A 24,174-nucleotide genomic window follows, 5' to 3' on the forward strand; every position below is an offset into this window, starting at 1 on the left:
TTCTAATAAAATAATTTATGATGGGCGAAAACCCCATGCAATGATACTTTGACAAATATTTCCTGTAAATAGGCTCCCACGTGTCAGATTCATTTAATCACATTCACTGAAGCACAAGCACTGATGAGTGATCAAAGTCTAGCTTCCTTTAGATCATGGTTAAACAGATTCAAAAAACTCATCAGATTGATCCAATGAGACGCATTTACAAAATTCAGCATATGAGTGAAACAGAAGGAAGATGCATGCAACTCGGCATCATTTTCTTTGTGAAGGAATTCAAAGCAGCACTGTGACAATCCTTCCTTCAGCCAAAGCTTTTCAGCCTGCCAGACAGAACCATCGCTCTGCTTCCTCCTGCACACCTTTCTGGGGGTTCCCCCCAAACCCCACTGAGACAATTCCGGCAGCGCATGGAGGGGAGCGGAGGTCTGCTGCCCATGCAGAGGCTCTTGCATGGGCTCCCACTAGTGGGACTGCTAGTCTGAATCCTGCCCTTAGCATGTTAGTTACATTTATATCCATCTTTACATGAAAAATGCCCAAGGCTGCTAACAACAATAAAATCTACTGGGAAAACAGCTGATTTGTAAACTCTGGGAATTCTTACTATTCAGAGTGATGAGAACATGAGGCAGCATCCCTTCAGTTCCCAGTTAGGTCCAATCTTTCAAGATATTAAATTCAACCAGAGGTTTTCGTGTAGAAATAGCCACCTGGCAGGCCGTGGTCCACATCTCCTAAATGATTCTGCCTGGTTCCCAAGCATCTGGATAGGGACTGAAATAATGGTCCCATATTGAGGAATTCACTTGTCTTGGACCAGGAATCCTCAGATGCAGAGTCCTCCTACAACAGAAGCCCCAAGGAGGAGAGATGGCTCCAACCCCAAGACTTCTCATATGAATTCAGTGGCACCAGAGCTTGCATCTCATCCGCTGGACCTTGAAGAGGCATCTCTGCCTCCACACTCGGATGGATGGATCACAGACTCCTTGGTGCCTCTCAGAGTGAATAATTCTGGCTCTCCTGGGCATTACCACAGTACTTCCTTTTGGGAAGTATGAATGAACGAGCCCCCAAGAAATTAAGGCATATGGTTCCCCAGGGATGATGCACTAGTCAATTCTGAGCCCTGTTCACTTGTTCTCCCCTCACACAATTACTATCAAGCATGGCCTACGAGTTCCACCCATTCAATCAAATTTTTTGAAGTAACAACAATTTTCTCTCTGTCACAATGCAAACCTAGAACCTAGATTTACCTGTCTACTCGCTGCAACAACAGGGACACTGACTTTCCTAGTCCTGCATCCAATGTTATTCTTTAATTAACTTCCAGAATACATCAAAGCCTGGATATGCTGCGAGGTCCAAGAGAAGAGGGTTTCCTATAGTCAAATGGAGCTGGATGGCAATGAGCATTTGGGCACCAGACCTCTGAAGTGTTTGCTACTTTGAGTTCTTAGAAGAAAGAGAGAGTAGATGCATAAATTGTTAATGGGAATGAGTCTGTAAATGACACTGAAATATACTCTGTCTCATTGATGGGTTTTGCAGGACTAATAAAAGTCATTATTGCCCATACAAATGACTTCCTGCAAGCAGCTGTTTATATGAAACTCCACACTTCAGGTCTTTCTCAACCAACACTAATGATTTACAGCAAGCAAAAATTCATGCTTTCAGCAATTAGAGGTACAGTTAGCAAAAGTTCTGGGAAGGTGATAGATCCAAGCAAAGATCAAGCAAACCAGGCAGCAGCCGGATAGCCTGGCAATCACCGTTCCTCTTGTCCAGGCGGGCAAGAGGCTGTTTAAAAAACACACAAGAAAACTTTCATTTATTGCTGGGCATGCATTTACCCTGCACTGCAGGCATGGAATCTGTGGTTCTTTGAGAGTGCTATAGTGGCACCATTTGGATGAATAGACTGCAAGTGGCAGGTCTGCACATGGGTGGGTGGGTGATGGACAATGCAAATGAATATGAGAGACAGGCTTTTCTCTGTCTATTAGTCCAAAGTTGTGTTACTCTGTAAGTCTGTTGTCCCCCTTGCTTTTGAAATTGAATAGAAAAGGTGAATTAGAAGTGATCGTTCACATCCCTTTGAATTTCTTCCTCTCCAATCTGCCAAGAAGTGAAGGGCTACACCCAAACTCCATCCTGGATTGAGACAAGCAATTGCTTTTCCAGACAGCTATAGGTGGAGTAAGAGAAGCACTGCTGCCCATTGTCAGGCCAGGAATCTTCGGTCATTTTAAAAGCATGCAAAATCATTTAGGGCAGAAACAAAAGAAATGTGGGGCAAAGGAAATGTGTCTGTACACTGAAGCAACAATAGATGCAACAGATTTCTCTATTATAGCAAGAGCTTTTGTCCATCTCCAGCCTTAAACTTTTCATCCCAAAAGGAGAGGCAGCAGTTGTTTCACACAAAGTAGCAGAACCTTTACAACATAGCTTCTGTTTGAGTGCTCAGCTTCCCAGAGCATTAACTTTCAGGGCATATTTATTTTATTTCCAATAAAATGCTTCTTGCAGTTATTATCATTCAGTTCAGTTCCCAATCCAGTGTTCCCACAGTACAGTGGTACCTTGGTTCTCGAACTTAATCTGTTCCAGGAGTCCGTTCGACTGCTGAAACCATTCGAAAACCAAGGCGCAACTTCCGATTGGCTGCAGGAGCTTCCTGCACTCAAGCAGAAGCCGCATCAGACGTTCTACTTCTGAAAAAACATTCACAAACCGGAACACTTCCATGTTTGTGGTGTTCAGGAGCTGATTTCTTCGGGAGCCAAGCCATTCGATACCAAGGTACCACTGCATAGGAATGGATTATAGCTGCCATGTCTTAAGAAATCAAGGCACTTTGAAATCCATTTGGATCTACTGGGTTGGGGGGACCTCAGTAGGCTTGGTGGGGTTCAGGAGGGCCACCTTCCAATATACTATTCTGAGTGACACTTTCTGCTGGGGTCCATTCATTGTACAAGTAGTGCCACAGAATTCCACCAGAGAGCTGGTGCCTCTCTCTGATTGGCTGCCAAGACAGCCTAGTCAGAAGGGGGTGGAGCCAGGGAGAATAAAAGCAGAAAGAAGCCAATAGTCTAAGGGAAAGAGCAGGAGGGAGAGTTGCAGAGTTGGTTCTGGTCTGTGTGTGTAACATCCACTCTGAGGAGCAGAATATCCACAGCTAGAGAAAAGGTCTCTGAGCTTAGATACGAAGACCGAGTGTAGTATCTTGGGAGAGTATTCAGACAGGAGTAACGGGCAGGCTGAGTTTGAACAGGAGAAATAGAGTCTGTGAGGATAAAGTTTCCTTGGATCTCATGTCAGTCAGGAGGGGAGGGATCCTCTAGACAGAGAAGCTCCCAGACCAGTTAAGAGGGATGGAAGTACCTCAGGAGTGGGAGTGAGGAAAGGTTGGGAAACTGACGGAAAGTCCCTCCTTGTTTAGGAGACAAAGTGTTAAGCTGAAACACCTACACAACCACTAAGTGAAGGAACTGAAGTGAAATAACGGGAGAGAAGCTGAGCATCGGCCATCTAGACTGGAAACCTGTAACATCGAACTGAAGAGTATTAACTGAAAATAAGCAGCTGAAGTTGAAAAGAAGCTCCATGTTTACTACCTTGTTTAGAAGCCTGAAACACCCGCTAGATTTATTAAGAACTTCATCTCCCAACAAATCATTTGTTTTACCAACTTTACTCTGTATAATCAATCCTTTTTTGCTTGTTCAACTTCTGCCTGAGTATCAAAGTTTTATCTCACGCAAAAACTGTAAGATAACCCATGGGGGTTATTTGGGGTCTACAGAAGGGGGGTTGCCTCATTTTAGTGGTAGAGCTGGGATCCGGAGACCCTTGTTTTCAGTTAAAGACAAAAACGGGTTTCAAAATTAAGACAGTTTAATGCACTGTGCTGAAGTACATCCATTCATTTAAAATAGTCGGCATTGTTAAAACTTAATATGAGCAGATGTTTAGAGTTTTATGCAGCTGTCACGGGTGCCTAGTGGTTAATGTCAGCATGAGAAACACAGTTTTTTTCTCTCCACCACGATCCCATGACCAGAGCGCTTTAGAGCTGCACTTAGGTCAAAGAATGGCTGCACTCAGTGCTATTTTTTCTAGAAAGAGAGGTAGCAGAACTCACCACGAATGCCTCCCTCATTCTCTTAGAATGGCAATGGCACCTACCTGAGAGTTCTGGCTGGAAAAAAGCCCTGGTTGTGCTCATGTTGCTCTTAAAAATAAATGAATTAATTTCATTTAAGAGAGAAATTGAGTGGACCAGAAGCAACTTTCAACGCAGTCTGGCTGATTTAACTTATTCCATGACTTGTATGGAACTGGGGAAGGGACTAGTCTTGGGAATGAACAGGCTCCCCGGCTCCCCCTCATTCATTATATTTGCAGTTTTCAAGCTAGATCAGAGTTATTGTCATGTTAGTGGGGAAAAGTTCCTCCATTGTCCCAGAAAAAGAGAGAGTAATCACAGACTTGCTCCCTGTTCCACCTGTGAACATACAATTATGTGAATCCAGGGGGGGAAATTATGTTCCATGCTGTGAAGTCGCCCTAGGTCAGCCAATGTAGAAGCAAGCAACATCTGCCTCTGAATGCTATGCTTCAAAAAGGAAGGCAGTTGTCATAGGAGATAGATTTTTTAAAAAAATAAATCAAGAAATCTCTGTTTTCATTTTCAAGGCCAACAATGTAACCTTATACCAAGACTTTTAAATGAATCTATATGAATCAGTCATGCTGAAGCCATTTCCATCCTTTCCGGCTTGGCTTTCCCCTCCCTTCCTCCTTCCCTCTCACACGCATACACTGACTCAATTTGCAGTGCACATATGGAACTAATTATGAACAAAGGCTGATTGTTTTAATATTTGGAATTTCCCACATCAAGCTGCTGCTTTTTCCTTTAATGCCTTTTAATGTGTGTGCAGTTATGCCAGCCAGATCTTTGTTTGAAACAACGTGCTTGTATATTACATTACTGCATTCCCCCCCCCCACACACCCTGTTGGCTTTTTAGTTTTTGACCAAAAAATCTTTCCAGCTCTGCATTAAACCAGGTATTTAGATTGGCAAACGTTGTGATTCTCAGGAGTCATTCTGTCTTCCACAAAGTGATCTGAGGCCGTAAATTTATTTTGCAACCCTCTGACCTCTTCACTGATGCTCAGGCTTTGTAGCAGGCCTACAGAACTGTGACCCACCATTGGTCCTGAATGTAGCCCTCCAGCTATGTAGCGTGTCATTCCAGTTACTTGACAATCCTCCATAACTACATCCCAGGCAGCAGTGGCACTGGGTTGCCTCCAAGATTGACGGGGCACGGGGCGTGTATGTGTGATGTCATGCGCGTAACACGTGCTGTCACACAGGCCACTGCAGCCTTCTGTGATGTTGCACTGGACCCCTCAGTATTGGGGGGGCTGAGCCCCCTTCAAACAAATATTGAGGACGCAGAAGACACCTCCACCCCCTATATTTGGTGCAACTGCCAGGCAGGCAGGCAGCAAAAAAAAAAAGTCTTTATCAAGCTGGTTGTGGTCTACTGTCCATGGCTGCTAAGCTGTGTTTTGCCTGGTGGGGTCATTTTACTGTGCTCTTGAGCAGGCTGGTGACGCCTTTTGTTCCCAGCCTGATTGCTCTGTGTGCTATTATGCTCTCTCATGTCTGGAAGGAAGCAAAATCTGAACATTGGATTTCACATTAATCTCCACACCAGATGGTGATACACCAGATATTGTTTGGGAGGAGAACATGTGATCGACTCTAGAGCAAACCAGAAGGGGTCTACAGTCACATGGTGGCATGTATAAAGAAGTCTGATTTAGCTTTGATTAGACAACTGACCTGGTTACCATCTGTAGCTACAAGAAGCGGGGCTGACATTTTTAGAACAATCCCCCCAGAAGCAGAATGTTTCCACCTCTGTGGCACAGCAGTCTTTTTGTGCTGGGAGAAATATAAGCAGAGCTAAAGATACGCTGCTTGAAGCATGCTGTGAAGGGGGTGGGCTTCTCCCTCCCCTCTCTACTTCAAACAAGCCACATATTGACTCATGGTCTAAAGTTTTTTGTTGGTGGGTTTGGTTTCTTTTTTGGCGGGGAGAAAACAACCAACCCACAGAGCCATTCGTTATTTGCAAGCTGGGAACTCCTTAAGTCATCCCAGAGGAAATTTCTTTGGGCTGATCATTCATTCTCTCACACACAGAGACGTGTGTACACACACACACACACACACACAGAGAGAGAGAGAGAGAGAGAGAGAGAGAGAGAGAGAGAGATTTGCACTGCACTATGGTGGTGCAGGCAGCCGTGACACCAACCAGGAGCCGAAAATTTCTCTTCAAAATACCATATGGATCTCTGAGAAGACACAGTGCAGAAAGGGTAAGCAGCTATTTTTTGTGTACATATTATCTCTCTCTCACACACACCCCTGGTGGATATATCTTGCTCCCCCTTTATACCCATGGTGTTTTAACCTTAGGCTATCATAAGGTATCAAAGCCAAGTGATGCCTCTATATGGTGATGCAATGCAGACAGCCAAGCAAGCCGACTACATAATAATAACTAATACTGGTTGGAAGTTGCAGGCTTGATAGCATAAAACTTATGTGGGCTATTCTGGTCTTTATGCCAAATCAGTAGCTATGATTTACTGCTTGTGGCTGTATGCTAATAACCACTAATGAAGATTAGCTAAAATTGTAATCAATATTAGTGCCGGTTGGCCATGATTTATTATGGTAACTGGCGCTAATGGAATTTCCCTTACAGTGCCAAGTGATCGATATTGGGCAGGGCTATAGGAAGACGAAGAGTGGTAGTCAAGGCTAGAACGGGTAGGGAGGGCAGCTAATCTGTATTCCTGGAGGTTCTAAGGCAGTAACTACTGCTTGGGATACAAGATGATGTATAGGATTATTCCATTCTAGAAACAATGTACGAAGCAGGACTTAGAAAGGTTCTGAAATACGAAGCAATGTGCATTATTTTGCTTGAAGTTCAAGTTTACTTGGGAAATGTCCTATAGTTCACCTTGTTGCTTTACACTGTCCTCGGGAAGTGGTTGCCAGCTACTGGGTAGTTGTAGATCCTCATATATTCGGGTCAGGTGTGCCACCTTGCCCCGTGACAGCGGGTGACCGGGGCATGCACATGCGCCTGTGTGATGTTGGCATGCCTGTGGTGTGCCGATGTCACTTGCAGAAATCGCAGGGGCGTGCCAACATGACATACACATGCCCCACGGTGTGCACATGCCGCCAAGTGGAGTGGGGGGGGCAGCCCTTTCATTTAAATTTTGTGGTTGCCTGGGCACCTAAGGCCCAACATAGACTGCACTTATGATTCAGGCTAACATGCTTATTACATGGCACAAGCTTTTGCGGGCTTAGGCCACAATAAATGGCCAAATCTTTAAAGTGCCACAGCTCTCTTCTTTACTTTTTGGCTACTCCCCCCCCCCCGACTAACACTGCTGTAGTGGGGTATGTTGTTATACACAAGAGCCATGTTGGGGACCTGCAGAGGAGACCTGTTTCAATAGGAAGATCTTTTGATAGGTATATCTTTTGATCTATATGGAATTACACTGAAAGAGGAGTACTCATGCTTCTCATGCCCCTCCGTATAATCTAGAGCAGGGTTTCCCAAATTTGGGTTGACACCTGTTTTTGGACTACAACTCCCATAATCCCTAGCTAGCAGGTCCATTGGAATCAAATGCGTGAGCAGGGCTCATTTTCACTCTGTGATTTTTATGTGGGGAAGGAAAGGTGACAAGTAGGCAATTCCTTGAAAAAGTGAAGGCAGTGTCAACCTGAGCACGTGTATATGAGTGTTGGGGAAGGAGGATTTGCTTTATGGAAAACTGCAATGTTAAGGCAGCTTCGGTATGAAGGTGTTGCAGCTCCTTTGTGTTCAGCAGTGGTGGCTTTATAATACTTGGTTGCTGCTACTGAATGGTAACTGAGAGGAGGGTGCTTGCTTGCATATGGATGGCAGCAGTGGAGATGTCCTCATAGTGCCCCTAGGCAGGGTTTCTCCAAGGCCAGCACACGTCCCTATGGGCGATGCCATTAGTGGTGGGTGCTGATCTCTGAGGACCACTCCTCAGGCACACCACACTCGTGCCTGTGCTGTCTTATCTCCGTTTACCTCCCTCCCACCCACCATTCTCTGGCTATCTTTGCAATGTTTTAGAAAGCTCCCCTCCACATTGGTTTCTCTCCAACATCACCCAAGCAGAGCAAGCTCTTTTAATCACAATGAAATAGCACAATGAAAGAAGGAGAGCTCTACATGTGTGCAGCCATGAAACAGCTGGGCAGAAGAGAGGCAATGACCTAATAAAAACTGAGTGAGTAAATTCAGGGCTTTGGGTTAATTATGCTGTGAACTGTCCAAAAACCTAGAAGACATATGAGTTGGGACTGGAACGCAGTGCTAACCTATCCAAGATCCAGGAGCCTCAGGGCAGTGGGGCTGCTCTCTGCACACATGGCAACTGTGCAGCAACTGCCAGGCTTGTCACATCCTGCCGTTGTTTCATGGCTTTTGCTCAGTTAGAGCAGCTGAGCACCATTGCACACTCATGACTTTGTGAGGGAAACCATCAATGTCATGAAGCTGATTAAGCAGGGTTCCCAAGGAGACAAAACCCTGAACCTCAGTCATCTGGCTAAAAGGGATCTGATCAAAAGGACCTTTTCCTAACAACATGCTTCTCTCATTCCCTTCTTTTAAAAAATAGCACATTAGTAGGTGAAATGAAGGTTTTGAATTTTTATTTTAGGGAGAAAGAGAGAGAAAAGAATTTTTATTTTAAGTGTTTCTAGCAAGGCTTCTGTGCATTTAGCAAGGTTTCCAGAAAAGGTGGCAATCACCTTCCAATGGCACATGTGTCAGGGAGCCAACCAGCAATAAACCACATGGGGTATGTAAGTTCACTCTTTATTGGCGGAAACTAGGCCTGCTCAGGGAAGCCTGGCCTAATGAGCACAGCAACTCTTCTTGGTCGGTCTTGCCCCTCTGGGGCAGTTGTGGAGGCTGAAGAGGACTTCCGGGTTGGCGCGACCTGGAAATGGCGGATTCCCTCCGAGCTGCGGAGGGAATCGGCTCAACCGAGGACGGGTCTTTGCCGCGCCGGCGACGCGGGGACCCTTAAAACCCGCAGGCGCGGAAGCCTGCGGACTGAAGACTCGGCGGGTGCCTTAAGCGCCCCCCCGATCCACGAAGAGCCTTTTTAAAGGCTGCGGAGAGGATACGGAGGGTGGCGTGGCACTGAGAGTCGATCGCTACCTCGGTGGAGCGAAGCCGTGAGCCATGACCGGAGAGCGCTGACTTTCTTCCTTGAAATTTGGACTGAAAGAAAAACCCGTGAGTGAGACGGAATTGGATTCTAAAAATACTATCCTGAATTGGAGACGACCGGGGGGGTGTGCTAAAAGGAAGTCCGCACCCCCCCCCTGCAGACCACCTAAGCAATGACATAAGAGCTAAGCTGGAGAGCCTACCCTTGGAGGGGTGAGTTAAAAAGGACACTAACTTCCAAGATTTAGCTAAAGCGAATTTTGAGCTGGAGAGTGGAGCTTTGGAAGCCTTCTTTTTGCTTTAAACAACCCTCCTCCCGGGCCCGGGAGTGTCCTGTTTCTGTGCCTGTGTAAGAGCTGCGGAGTTTGACAGCTGTCAAAGCTGTCAAACGGGCAGTTTAGAGTGGAAAAGTTGCTATTTAAGATCCCTCTGGACTATGATGAGCTACAATTGAACTAAAATTGTTGGAAACAAAGTAACAATAATAAGTTAAAGGATTGTTGGAGAAAAGACTAATAAGTAACCAGATTCCCCCTAGGGGGAACTCTGTGAAACTACAATGGCTACAATGGCTGTGGATGGAAAGTTACTAGCGGAAATCGAAAGGATGTTTCAACTGGTGGGAATCCTACAAGAGCAGAGTTTGGCAATGAATAAACAACTTTTGACCTTGACTTCTGGAACAGGCAACTCTGCTGTTTGTATTGAGGACTTGAATGAGAAAGAATCCACAGCTGAATGGGAAATGATATCTAAAGAGGCCCAAGAGACTAAACAAGAAAAAGAGAAAGTAAAGCTGGGAAGTAATAACCAAAAGCCGACATCTGTGGAATATGGACAAGGAGATTATTGGAACACATTCACCACAAGTCTGCGAAAGATGCAGAAGATGAAGGAGGAGGTCCCGGGAGTTTATGGAATACAGGAATTTAAAACAAAGAAATATGATTGGGGCCTCCATTCTGACTTTGACTCTGAAGATGCAGGATTTGTGGAAATTTTCCAGCAGTTATTTTCAAATCTCCTTGTGGGAAGAGAATTGATGGTGAAAGAACTTTTTCCAGACTTGATGACTGACACAAAGGACTACCAACAAGACCGGCGGAGAGGGACTGAAAGAGACTTGAAAGCCTCGGACGTGAGGAACCCAGGCTAAGAACTGTTATTTTGGATTTGTATTGGGAAGGGACAAAAACCGGGGATGGGAGGGAGGGAAGAAGAGAATCTTAAAAACACTCAAGACCTTTAGGTTTGGTTAATATGACTTTTAACTAAGACAAAATGAGAAATCGATGGAAGAGAACTTGAGTCCAACTTAGGGAAAATCTATATTTTTTATAAAAGAGGTAATAAGATGAATAAGATGGTTAAGAGGAGAAATACCAATTTGCTGACACAATTTTGGGAATTGGGATGCACGAGGGGGGGTGGGGGGAAGTCAGGGAACAGGGTTAGAAATTAAGATTTTCTGAATTTATACATGTTTTTGTCTTCTGTTATTTTTTGTGTGTGTTTTGTCTTTATAAAAGTTGAAAAACCAATAAAAAATTTTTTTAAAAAAAAAGTTGTGGAGGCTGAAGATCCCGTCCTTCCCACAGCTACCTGAACCTCTTCCTCCTCCAGGTCCTTCCTACATAGTCTGAGTCTATGCCAACAGGCCTGTTTCTAGGGGCGGGGGAGACACCTTGACTTCTTCACCAGCTTGCCCCACTTCTGCCTCTTGGTTTCCCTCCTCTGCTCACTGAGCCCCGTTACCTCTTCAGCTCCCCCCTCCTCCCAGTCTTCTCCCTCTGACCGCTCATTGTTGTCCCACCTCCAATCCCTGGACTCTGAGCCTTCTTCCCCTGGGGCTTTCCCAATTGCTTCCTCCCCCCACGCCTCTGTGTCCAGCCAGTCCATGACATCATATCATCTTAAAATAAAACTCTAGAGATTGGGAAGCCAGAAAATCCAAATAAAACCAGGCTTGTGAAGTTATGGTAGGATGGCCTTTGAACTGCCATGGTTCTTTGTGTTAAAGTTTGTGAAATTGCAAAGTGAGGTGAATAAAGCCCGAGCAATGTTCTATTCTCAATTACATGAATGAACCTTCTTCTGGCGTGTTCATTAATGCCTTTCCCATTGAGCCAGATGCTTACCTTAAGGAGATAAATGGCACACAGAGGATGGCGGGCAGAGGATCAACTTGCATTAGTTTCACGAATGTTTGCATGGCATTTAAAAAGAGACAACAAACACCAGCGCCTTAACTGTCCCTGAGTGACCCTCCAGCTGGACAGCATTAATTAGCTGATTACTTCCTCCCACTATCGGGAGGAAGAGGAGTAGGAAAGATCAGAGAAGAGGTTTCAGAAGTCATCTGAGGAGAAACAGCTCCTGCCATTTAGGGAGGTGGGAGAAATTCAACAGATTTGGAATTTAATGAAAAACTACCTGATCCACATTTCTTGAACCTATACAGGAAGCACACATATTCTTCAAAATTCACACTTCTCCAAATTTTGTGATGCAGTTCTCCAACTGAACAATGTGGCAAAAATTGCATATATTGGTGAAAATAACACAGCATGCATTATATTAGCAAAAATTCAATGAAAAAATGTTTATCAGTGAAAATTGCATGCTAAAATCTCTATATTAGAAGAAATTTGCACTTTAGTGCTGACAAATTTTCAGGAGGCTTTAAAAAAATCGCCATTTCCCATGGAAATGTGTAGAACTGAATTAAATTATAAATTGAGAGAAACCAACATTGCAGTCATCCATCCCTATTTCTGTGTGTGTGTGAATGCGCATGTATCTGTACATTCATAGAAGAAACATTTGATTGTGTAGAAGTAGACATTTGCTCTGAAAAACAGCATGTATTTGGGAAAGATTGGCAAAATGAGCTGGAGCCATCAAGCTAAATGAAAGGCATAATCTTGGGACCGCTGCCAAGTAGGGATGGGGGAAAATTTCACGCAAGCAGGAAGTGTGGCCTTTACTCCCCTTTCTTTCTTTTGCAATGTACGACCAGATTAACTTTTTCCACTCACATATGGCTTTTTGGGAACTCATTTTGTTGTGGGAGTGTGGGGGCCAATCACTTATAATATGTAATAGTTACGTAATGTCCACGTTTGTTTTGGAATCTTGATTTTAATGTTTTTCACATACTGTAGCACTTTTGCATTTTGTATGTTTGATACGGCTTCCCAGAGTGCAGTGCAGTGGGGGGGTGTCTTTTCTGTGTAGTCCTGTCTGCCTTCTGTATTCTTCTGGGGTGGGAGTGCTGTTGTTCATCTCTAGCCTTAGGGTGGGCTACGCAACATCTCCCATTGGAATAGCCTCATATAGCAAAGAGATTTTCTGTTTGTGCTGCTGGCTGCTTGTGTTTTGGGGCTGTTTGACTACTCTTTTCCACTGAGGTTTGCATGACTTTTGCCACCATATCTCATGCCCACCCCCACCCCAGTTTGCACCTGCCCAGCTGCCCTGCCCCCCCCCGCTTCTTCCACTTGCCCAGTAGCCACCCATCACGTGCCCCAGCGCTAGCCTGTACAGTAGTCCCACAGCAAGCAAAGGGGCTCCTCTGGTACCATCTTTTCCATATCCTGGAGGAACGGAGTATGCGGAGACTGCAGCCGTAGGAATGTCCAAGCTGGGGAAGCCTGAATGGCTGCCAGAATAATAATTATTTCCCCCCACATTAGGATCGGGAGCGGTCGGCCATGTGATAATACTGCCACTGTTCCATTCATGTGTGGAAAGAATATATAAATATAATATATGTTTATATATTTATAAACATATATTATATTTCTATATTTATATTATGAGTATGTTCATGGTACTTCTTTGCTTTTACAAAATGATAGCCATAGGGCTCCAAAACAGCAAAAAAAAAAGTGGATGGTGATATTTCTGTTGAATAATGAAATTTACCAGATTCGTTGAAGCAAAATTATTTGTGGAACCTCCATATGCAGTTGTGCTGTATCTGAAGTGCAAGTTCCCCACCCCTATAAAGCAACATTCCCACCAGTCTGCTGTGTTTCTGCCCATGGAACCTCCATGAGCAGAGTGGCTGAGATGCAGTTCCCCACCGACTCTTTAAAATAAGAATTCTTCCTCCCTCAACCCACAAACACTAAACCCCTGCCAGTGCTCCCCTTCCCACAATCTGTGTTGGAGAGAGCAGTGTGATAGGAGGATTGCAAAGGTAAAGTAATTTAAATAGTCACCCCTCCCTAGCTAGCTAGCAAAACTCTCTATGGCCAGACCATTGGCGCCATTGGCCGAGGACAATGCAGCCCCCCCCCAAGTATGTGCAGATGGGGTTGAGGCCCTCCCCCATATTGATGCGCCAGGCCCTGCTGGCAATATGGCAGTGGAGGGCCCTATTGGGTGGTGGCCGGCCTTGTTGAGCCTCCCCGCAGTGGTGGAGGGCCTCTCCGGGCCTGATGGCCTCCTCCCAGCACACCATGTCACACATGTATGTTGCATGTGTGCCATCACACACACACACACACACACACACACACACACACACACACACACAACAAGGCCCCCTCCCATGTCATACGGAACCCAGTGCCTCTAAGCTGAACTATTCCTTTGTCAGACTATTCTGATAGATGATGGGGAGAAAACTATCCCCCCCCACCACCTTATTTGCCAGGGGTTTTGGATCAAGTGGTGATGTTGGTGATTTTATCACTCACTGGGCTGTTGGTGGGGTGGAGAGAATGCGTTTCTTGCTGCTTGCTACCATTGCACTCACTTCCTTTCATAGGAGTTGTGCAATCTGATTATGCTTTGTGCATATTGAATGCTATAAAATGTACAATTTCCCACTTTCACAATTTCAGTTCTATCTTAGGGAAGAGAACCTATAAGCTGCTACCACCAGTTAGTCATCATTTGTAGCCTAAAACTTATGTAGGGCACCAGACTGACATTGGCAGCTATAGCCTAAAGTAATTACAGTATTGAAAGCCCATGTGTGAGTGTTGCCAAGCAGAAAACCTTGCATAGAAGAATACCTGGAATAAAAACTGCATGCACATTCACAGCAAAACTGACCCTTAGTTCCATGGGAGTGGTAAACTACAGTGTAGGGGATTAACTACACTGCCTATCAGCCAAAGAGAAACCATTGTGAAATTTACATATATGGGTGTGGTTTTCAACTGCATGGACTGGAAAAGAAACACCAATATCAGACAATGATGCAATGCTTTTGTTACACCCATGAGTGGGTGTCTTGAGGGATAAATGGAGGCATGCCATGCTCAACACAAACTGTCGCCAGATTCAAGACAGGGCTGAATTAAACGTTGGCTTGGCATCCCTGCCTCCATCTGGAGACCGTGGTACTACAGAGTCAGCTAACTGTCAGAACCTACCTAGTGCCCCTAGGTGGCTTGTTCACCTAAAGGGCGGAGGGCACATCAGATGCACACTAGGCTTCTAGCAAGTGCTTCCTGCCTCGCCCCATTTCTAGAACTTGTCAATAATAAGCAAGAGGAACGTTTGTGTTTAGAAAATGCAGCAGGGCAAGATAAGTGCATAGATGGAACAGTTGAAGGAATTGGGCATGTTTAGCCTGGAAAAGAAGAGACTGAGAGGTGATATGTAGCCATCTTCAAATATCTCACGGATTTTCACATGGAGGATGGAGCAAGCTTGATTTCTCCTGCTCTGGAGGGTACAACACAAACCAATGGCTTCAAGTTATAAGAAAAGAAATTCCAACTCTACATTCAGAAAAACTTTGACTGTAAGAGCTGTTTGCCAGTGGAATGGACTCCCTCAGGAGGTGGTGGACTCTCCTTCCTTGGAGGTTTTTAAGTAAAGATTGGATGGCCATCCATCTTGTATTATTTAGTTGAGATAACTGAATTGCAGGGGGATAGACTAGATGACCCTGTATCCCTTCCAGATCTACAATTCTAGGATTCTGTGGTTGATACATGCACAGAGTAAGCCAGGTTTTCTCCTTAGCTTGGTCACTAAATGGCAGTGGTGGCCTCACATCCTCTGTAGGTTATATCCTCTGTAGGTGATTACCATATTTTTCGCTCTATAGGACGCACTTTTTCCCCTCCAAAAATGAAGGGGAAATGTGTGTGCATCCTATGGGGCGAATGCAGGCTTTCGCTGAAGCCTGGAGAGCGAGAGGCGTCGGTGCGCACCGACCCCTCTCGCTCTCCAGGCCTCAGGAAGCTACCCACAAGCCTTGGGAGCCCGGCAGGAGTGCCCACCGGGCTCCCAAGGCTTGCGGGCAGCAGCCTGCAGCCCGAAGCATGGGGTGTGCTGCGGAACACGCCCCGTGCTTCGGGCAGATGTCCGCAAGCCTTGCACGCCCGGTGGGAGGTCCCGCCAGGCTCGCAAGGCTTGCGGGCGGCAGCCTGTTCTGGGGGCTGGGGTCGGGGGAAGCTCGGGCTTCCCCCGCCCCAGCCCCGCGCCTGGGGGGGAAATAATTTTTTCCCCTTTATTTGCCCCCCCCAAAAAATCTAGGTGCGTCCTATGGGCCGGTGCGTCCTATAGGGCGAAAAATACGGTAAGTACAGTGGTACCTCGGGTTAAGTACTTAATTCGTTCTGGAGGTCTGTTCTTAACCTGAAACTGTTCTTAACCTGAAGCACCACTTTGGCTAATGGGGCCTCCTGCTGCCGCCGCGCCGCCGGAGCATGATTTATGTTCTCATCCTGAAGCAAAGTTCTTAACCCGAGGTACTATTTCTGGGTTAGTTGTGTCTGTAACCTGAAACACCTGTAACCCGAGGTACCACTGTAGTTAACAGTGAAGTATTCAAGCTTGCTGTCATTAAGAAGCTGTTCCAGCATGCTCTCCAACATTTATCCAATGAAAATAGGGACGTCCTAAGGACAAGCGGGACATTCCGGGATCAAATCCAAAACCTGGACAGCTTCTCTAAATCAGGGATGCCCCTGTAAAATAGGGGCACTTGGAGGGTCTGTTCCAGCAGAAGCAGCAGCATACCTGCTGTGGAACTCCTGTGTTGCAGAAGGAGTGATTAAGTAGGCCTGAACCAACACAAACAGTATTTATTGGTGTGTGCCTTTTTCTTTTGTAAATCTACCAAAGAATAAAATACAACAAAATCGGGATTAAAGGGTTGGCTCCGGACGGTGGAGGGCATGTGTGCTGTGTCCCATTGGTGTAGTTGTGGTGGCACTTGCCCTTATTTTGATAGGAATGCTTGGGGCGGGTCGAGGAGGGTCAGTTGCAGGGGAGTGAGACATTTTTACCTGTGGAATGTTGGAGGGTATGCTTTGCAACCCCTGAAACGCTCTGCTTGTGGTCTACTTAGGAATTGCTTAAGTTCTTTGCCATTCTGTGCACTCTGGAAGCTACAGAAGTACTGCATTTCAGGAAAATGTGCCAATTGCACAAAAAACCAAAACTGTATATAGAAAGACCCGAATTAAAAACAGCACCCAACACTAGGACTCCTTGGACACCCCCTTCTCTACTTCTGCCCATTCTCCTTCAAGCCCCGCAGAATCTCCAAAGGGCAGGAGATACAGAACTTGGTAGATGCCTATTATTACCATTACAGGCACAGAGTAAAAAAAAAAGCAAAGCAAAATCAATATATGTTTTGCGGTCCTGAGAATAGTTTACACTCAGTGTAGGGTGAGGAGTTCATTCCAAAAATAAATATCTAATGAGAAAAGATACAGAGCCAGAAGAGAGTCAAAGGTTGTAATTACTAAATGACTGTTCTGGAGGAGCCCTTCCATTAGTGACTGGAGTATTGCTTCCAGCGGCCAGAGCCTGTCTGATTCACAAACTGAAGTCCATGGGAGATTTTCCCACATTCCCCAGGCTTCTCAACATGACCTTCTACTATTGAGCAATTCATTTCTTGCATTCCTCTTGTCTTGTTACTGAAATTTGCCAGATTATTGCATTCAGTTGACTAGACTGCTCTTAAAGCTATATCTGGGAACAGTCTGCCAGGAACATATTCTGTACAAGTTCCGTCAAAGCAAATGGGAACTGCACTAGAGCAGGCCAGTTAGCCCCTCTAAAGCACAGCTCAGTTGCATTGCAATGGATTTCTGTCAACATTTAACATAGCTAGAAATGAACGAGCAGCTAATAAAGGTTTAGTATTTGCAGGAATGCATCCCACCGGAAATCTTGCTCAGGCTGATCCACCAGCACAGATTGTGTCTTAGACCTCCTACATTTTTGTTTTAACTTGGCTCCTTCTGTATTAGATGCAGGCAATCTGTGGCCTGTAAGCCAAATGTGGCTCTTAGCTGATGCCCTCCTTGTCTGCCAAGCTCTGGAGAACCCCACCCACATTCTCCACTGCCCAGCCATCCACAACTCAGGGGAAATAGTTTGGCTGCACTGGGGTTGCTGGGCTCCAGTCACCAGCAATTCCACAGCAACCAGACTTGTTACATCATTTAGTACACACACCCCAGTGTTCCCAGTGCAGCCAGAGACATGCTCCATGCACTGGGGGGGGGCAGAGGGAGGGCAAGCATGTTGAACAAGTCTCCCTGTGTGCTGAAAGTGTGGGAAGAATTCCACATAGCATGTTCTCCCCTCCCCCCCCCCATGTACTGTCCTGGGGGTTCCCCCAGCCTGGTCCTCTGAGCTGGTTTGGGGCTGTGAGGCGCATGGAGGGAAGAGAGGGACCAGCTGGGCTCAGGTGAGACTCTTGCTGGCCTCCACGAGTGAATCCAGCACTGTGTGGCCATTCCCCCCCCCCCCGCCAAAAATCCTCGCCCACTGGGAGCAAAAAGGCTCCCCACCCCTTTTCTCTATCATGAAATCAGTTTAAACTCTGGCTTTAGGAATATAAAACCTTTATTGAATGGATTTCAAGCTGCCATTTTTATGCGCTTTGGCTCTCATAAGCAACATTGCTAGTGCCAGACTTTAAACTTTATTAACAGCAATGCCTCTTTGTAATACATTTCAGCAAAAGCTGAACAAAGTACTATATATGAATTGATCACTTTGTAGAAGAATTGGAAAAGGATACTATCATGAGTATTCTGGCTTCTTTTCTTGTAAGAAATTCAGAAGTGCAAAATTTGCATGCGTGACACTATGTAGTCAAATGAACCTTTTTATGAAAATGTGAAAGGCAGTCTAAATAATAAAACTGTCACTGAGGAAGTGCTTTGACATAACAACTGCTGACTTGCCCTTCAGTTGTACTTTCTTAATCTGACATTATTATTTTTTTCTGACCTCTGCACCAGCATTTTAGAAGGCTTAATTTGACCTTTCCATAAAGATACTACATTTGGGATTTTTCCTTCACCAGTTCTGGGCGCTCCTATACCTAGAAACTACTGAATACTTTTTGATGGTTTTAAACAGCATGACAACTCAAAACAGTAAATCTGGTGGCGTAACTGTGGTGGTATAATTTTCACTGGAAAATTAAGAGTGGTCCTTTCAGCCCCCAACCCTTGATCCTATATGCACAATGCTGTAAGCAGAGAATTAAAAAGAGTCTGCACATGAGAAGAATCCCTGCTACATCACGCCGGAGGCCCAGCTAGTTCAGCTTCCTGTTTTCACAGTGGCTGACCAGATGCTCAGTGGAAGTCTGCAAGCAGAATCTGAGCACAACAAGCCCATCTCCTCCCCTGGACTTCCCATCAGCTGGTATAATACTACTGTAGGGTTACCGTACGTCTGGGAATTCCTGGACATGTCCTCTTTTGCGGGTCCTACATGCTCATCCAGGGGGAATTTTATATTTTAAAGCAAATGACCTGGATTTGGTTTTTTAAAAAAAATAACAATGAGGGGGGGCGGTTCTGGTTCAGGATCCGTTATGAGCAACTCAACAACTTTTTGTGTTCAGATTTTTACTTCTTGAAATATTGCAACCCTATAACTGGGGGTGTGTGTGTGTGTGTGTGTGTATTAGTGATATTGTTTATAAGCTCTCTTTTTTTCATTGTCAAAGAGAACTTTGTTTCTAAGCCTTATAGCTATTAACATTGTTGTGAACATTAATTTGACTTCAAATGCAAAGTTTTAGGGTGCAGAACAAATGATTAATTTCCACTGCTGTTTGCATGCTCAGTAAGATAGCAATGTTTAGAAGGTATAATTAGAGTGGTACAAAGTTTGAAATAAAGCAAGTCCTAATTTAAATTTAAAGTCTTCTTAGCTTGTGACACCCATTCTATAAATATAAACTTGTGTTTTAGTATTAACGGTGAGTAATGTCTCTTCATAATATGTTAGATGAATTCCTTGTGAAACAATAATGAGACCTAAGAAGCAACAAATAATGTGGTTGCACTGACACTTCAGTTGGGAACAGTGTCATTTTCATTGTACAGTATTTCGACAAAAATCCTATGGATTTTACCCCACTGGTTAGGTGGGGTAAAAATGTTTGCTTTGCTTTCAGTTCATTGCTTTTCTTTCCATTTTGTTTAGTCGTTCAGTCGTGTCCACCTCTTCGTGACCCCATGGACCAGAGCATGCCAGGCACTCCTGTCTTCCACTGCCTCCCGCAGTTTGGTCAAACTCATGCTGGTAGCTTTAAGAACACTGTCCCACCATCTCGTCCTCTGTCATCCCCTTCTCTTTCCCAACATGAGGGTCTTTTCCAGGGAGTCTTCTCTTCTCATGAGGTGGCCAAAGTATTGGAGCCTAAGCTTCAGGATCTGTACTTCCAGTGAGCACTCAGGGCTGATTTCCTTCAGAATGGATAGGTTGGATCTTCTTGCAGTCCATGGGACTCTCAAGAGTCTCCTCCAGCACCATAATTCAAAAGCATCAATTCTTCCGCGATCAGCCTTCTTTATGGTCCAGCTCTCGCTTCCATACATCACCACTGGGGAAAACCATAGCTTTTACTATACAGACCTTTGTTGGCAAGGTGATGTCTCTGCTTTTTAAGATGCTGCCTAGGTTTGTCATTGCTTTTCTCCCAAGAAGCAGCCGTCTTTTAATTTCGTGGCTGCTGTCACCATCTGCAGTGATCATGGAACACAAGAAAGTATTTATTTATGTATTTATAATATGTATTTTATTTAAGTATTTATAATATGTATTTTATCTTTTTATATTTTTTTAAACATGGAGCATGAGACATGGCAAAAATAAATTATCACTCAAACTGCTTCAAGATATTGAATCCACAGAGGATGAGTGGATGTTCAGTTATTTAACTCTTTAGTTAGGTCCGCAAGCGTGCCTCGTCTTATCTTCTAAGATTCTAAAGCACTTTTTGAAAATTTAGAGGAAGCTTCTACAGACTGCCCCATGTATACCATAGGAGGATGGGGGCAACTGTTGCTTTGAAACATATCAAAACACAGCAGTGTAGACACAGAGATCATGTTTAAACATGGTGGTGAGCACAGCTATAAACTTCCTCACCCCAAGGGTTATATGGTGCAATCAGCTGGATTCTTACTTGCTTATAGGGAGCTTTTTTCTACAACTACTGTGGAAGAACTGTTAGTTGTTGCCATGTTTTTCACTGGCTGTTCATTAGGGCCATACCTTGTCCATTTGCCTATTTGCTGGCTTTCAAGTCCAAACAGGAAGTTCTGTTGTCTGCAACTTCTTATCCTGAAATGAACTGGTTGGATGAGGACAGATTCAATCCCCCCATGATAATTTTCTAAGCCAGCGTTCATAATAATGGGGGGGGGGGGCATCGCAGGTTCCTTAAAAGTTTTTTCCTGTTTATAATAAATTGCCATTAAATTAAAGCATTGTTCTTAATAACACAGCTGCTTATGCAGTGTACTGAATCCCAAGAGAGCTTGAAGTTGGAGCACCTTATTTGCCTGACAAGATTTCTGCCTGGAATGATGCACACATTTGTGTACTTCTTATAGATAGTAAATGGGCCCAAAGCTCATCACAGCTTCCACTGTGCCGTATCAAAATTCACAAACGATGGATGTTCTGGAGCAGTGGGTGTCCATGGCATGAAAACAGAGGGAAGTGAAAAATTGGACATGCATGCTGTGGAAGTGATATCATGGATAGGATTTATTAAGGAAGCAGTTTTAAAATAAAAGGATAGCTTAGGGCAGGGGTGGGGAGCATGTGGTCTTCCAGCTGGTGCTGGACTACAAACTCCATCTTTCTGGACCATTGGTCATACTGGCTGGGGCTGATGGTAGTTGGAGTCTAACAACATCTGGAGAGCGACACGTTTCCCATTCCTGCATTTGAGAATTACCAGCTGAAAACAGAAGCCCTGTATAGAATTTCACTTCCCCCCACCATAACATGCATGGGCCTGAGGCTCAAAGGAGGAGTTTCTCAGAAGTGGTCAATCCACCAGTTCTGTTATACATGAGGAATGTCTCTTCCTCCTCATAGTTCATTTAACTTCAGCTTGGCAGATTTAATTAGCTAGACTTTGCTAGGGTCACAGAACAAGTAGTGGGACTTGGGTGTTTAGAACCTTTTGATCCTTGTGTGTGGAAACTATGGAAAATTTATTTCATGTTTGTATTCCATTTTTATAACCCCTTTCCCCAACCCTCAAGGTTTTTAATAGCCCAGTTAGTAAGTTGTTGTGCTTTGCGAAAACATGTGTGGCCTCATCTCAGCCCCTCCCTTGCCTTCATGTACTGATGTTCCATTAGCATCATTAGCACACTTTATGAGTCTCAGATTTTGGTGTCCATATCCTGCTACAGTTCTTGGGCTGCATTGCCTAAACTTGTGTGCAAAGTTCCAAAGACAGATGTTAGTTGATTCTGCATAGCTCTTTGGAGCATTGGGAAATCAATCGTAAAAACTCAGCAGCACATGATCCAATATGAGAGATACATAGACTTTATCATGCTTGGAATGTTATCTTGTTAGCAGCTCAATGGCAACGACGGGGCTCTATCTCAGTGGTTTATGCATCTGTACTGATGTATCTTATGCTGAGACTACTGTACAGAGCTGGAATCATGGTGTGAGAATTTCATTGCTTTTAACCTAAATTAATGTCCTGCTAGATACACAACATTACGAACTAGAAGAGAGTCTTCCGGTTTCCCACAGCCTAACTTCTCTCAGGATAGCCATCATCCTCACGAATGTATTCAACAATCAAGTGAGCACTGGCCCACAGAATGTTGCTTGTGACTCGTCTCTGTATAAACCTATTGGCTGTGCATTCACGGGATTTCTGGCCTCATCATGGTTCACGGGGGTTGCACTAGATGATTCTTGAGATCCCGTCCCACTCTACAATTCCATTATTCTGTAACTTGTTAGGAAACAACAAACCACAGTCTCTGGCTTGGATATACAGTGGTACCTCAGGTTACATACGCTTCAGGTTACAGACTCCGCTAACCCAGAAATAGTACCTCGGGTTAAGAACTTTACAGAAATTGTGTGGCAGCAGCAGGAGGCCCCATTAGCTAAAGTGGTGCTTCAGGTTAAGAACAGTTTCAGGTTAAGAACGGACCTCCGGAACGAATTAAGTACTTAACCCGAGGTACCACTGTAGTGGGAAACTAAGAATTGCTTACCTTGCTTGTGCCACAAGAACAGTTAGGTTTATTTGTGGTAAAACAGGGCTGGCCAAGACATTTTGCTGCTTCAGGTAGAGCAGCAAATGGGGCTTCTGCCTCCCCCAGCTAGAGCCATAGTGCTTAAGACTGACCAAGGATGGCTCTACTCTCCTGGTAGGAAAGAGTCAAGGAATGATCTAGCCACATGACGGTCCGCTGCTAACATTATAAAAATGTGACACCAGAGGGCGCTGCAGAGGAACCAGAAAGCGGGGGGGGGGGGAGCAAAAGAGAACAGAGGTAAGAAGCACTTTATTTGAAGAATATGCCCTGTGACGTTTTGGAATGGTATTTCTAATATTATTCTAATGATGTTTAAAAGGTCAGTGTAGATCCAGCCCAAGTTATTTGATACCTGAGACAGAATATTCCAGAAGTACTTCTCTGAGGGAAAGAAAAATACAAAACAATAAATTCAAAAGTAGCAATTTGCTGCCCTTTCATGCCACCCAAAATCAGCTGCCTGGTGCCTCCGTCCTCCCTGTGAAACGCCTTCCCATCAGATGTCAAGGAGATAAATAACTATACAACTTTTAGAAGACATCTGAAGGCAGCTGTGTATCGAGAAGTTTTTAATGTTTGATGTTTTAATGTGTTTTTATACGTGTTGAAAGCCTATCAGAGTAGCTGGAGCAACCCAGTCATGATGGGCAGGGTACAAATAAAAATATGATGTTATCATCATCATCATCATCATCATCATCATCAATCTCAGATCAGCCCTGGTGGGCAAAAGACAACAAGCTAGGGATCCTGGTTTATGTATAACTGTGAATGGAACCATAGTTCCTGAGTGAAACCCTCCCCCCCCCCTTCTTTTTAAAGGCATTCTAGTTGAAATGTTACAGGAAAAATTGAAATGTGAACGCCACTTGTGCAGCTCTTCTGAAAGCTAGCTGGCAGTTTAAGTGGTCGCTTGGGATCCAATACTAATAGGAGCAGATTGAGAATACCATAAGGGATTGGTGTTTGTCAAAGCCATCTTATTTTCCCCAAAGCATCGGCTATTTCTGAATAATTATCCTATATTTCTTCTGCATCTGGGCCAAATCAAGATTTCTAGTTCATCATCATCTCACATTTTCTTTCATTTGCCTTAAGACTCCAGACTTTTGCAATTGGGTTCTCTTCTCTCTCTGTCCCCACCACCCTCATTCTTTCTCTTAAAGCTGCCATTTCCTTCAGCTGCAAATGATTTGATCGCTTTGGGCTTTGTGTGATTTGAGTGTATTTTCTTGTTCTCTTTGCTTCACAGCTGTGACCTACTTAATTACAAGC

At 44.6% G+C, this 24,174-nt stretch overlaps 1 protein-coding gene across 4 annotated transcripts in view; it reads left to right on the forward strand.

Moving 5' to 3' along the window:
* FRMD4A (FERM domain containing 4A) overlaps positions 1 to 24,174 on the forward strand; it is a 449,083-nt gene that overhangs the window by 148,034 nt on the left and 276,875 nt on the right. The window contains exon 1 of one of the 4 annotated variants that reach the window (XM_081210649.1): positions 6,200 to 6,422. The exons of the other annotated variants lie outside the window; for them this stretch is intronic. Within the exon in view, the coding sequence (XP_081066775.1) occupies positions 6,330 to 6,422 (93 nt within the window). The 5' untranslated portion in view covers positions 6,200 to 6,329. Of the gene's footprint in view, positions 1 to 6,199; positions 6,423 to 24,174 lie in introns of those variants that run through there. 4 annotated transcript variants of the gene reach the window in all.

This window comes from Podarcis bocagei (genome assembly GCF_964188305.1).
Source record: "Podarcis bocagei genome assembly, chromosome: 10".
Lineage (NCBI taxonomy): Eukaryota > Metazoa > Chordata > Lepidosauria > Squamata > Lacertidae > Podarcis > Podarcis bocagei.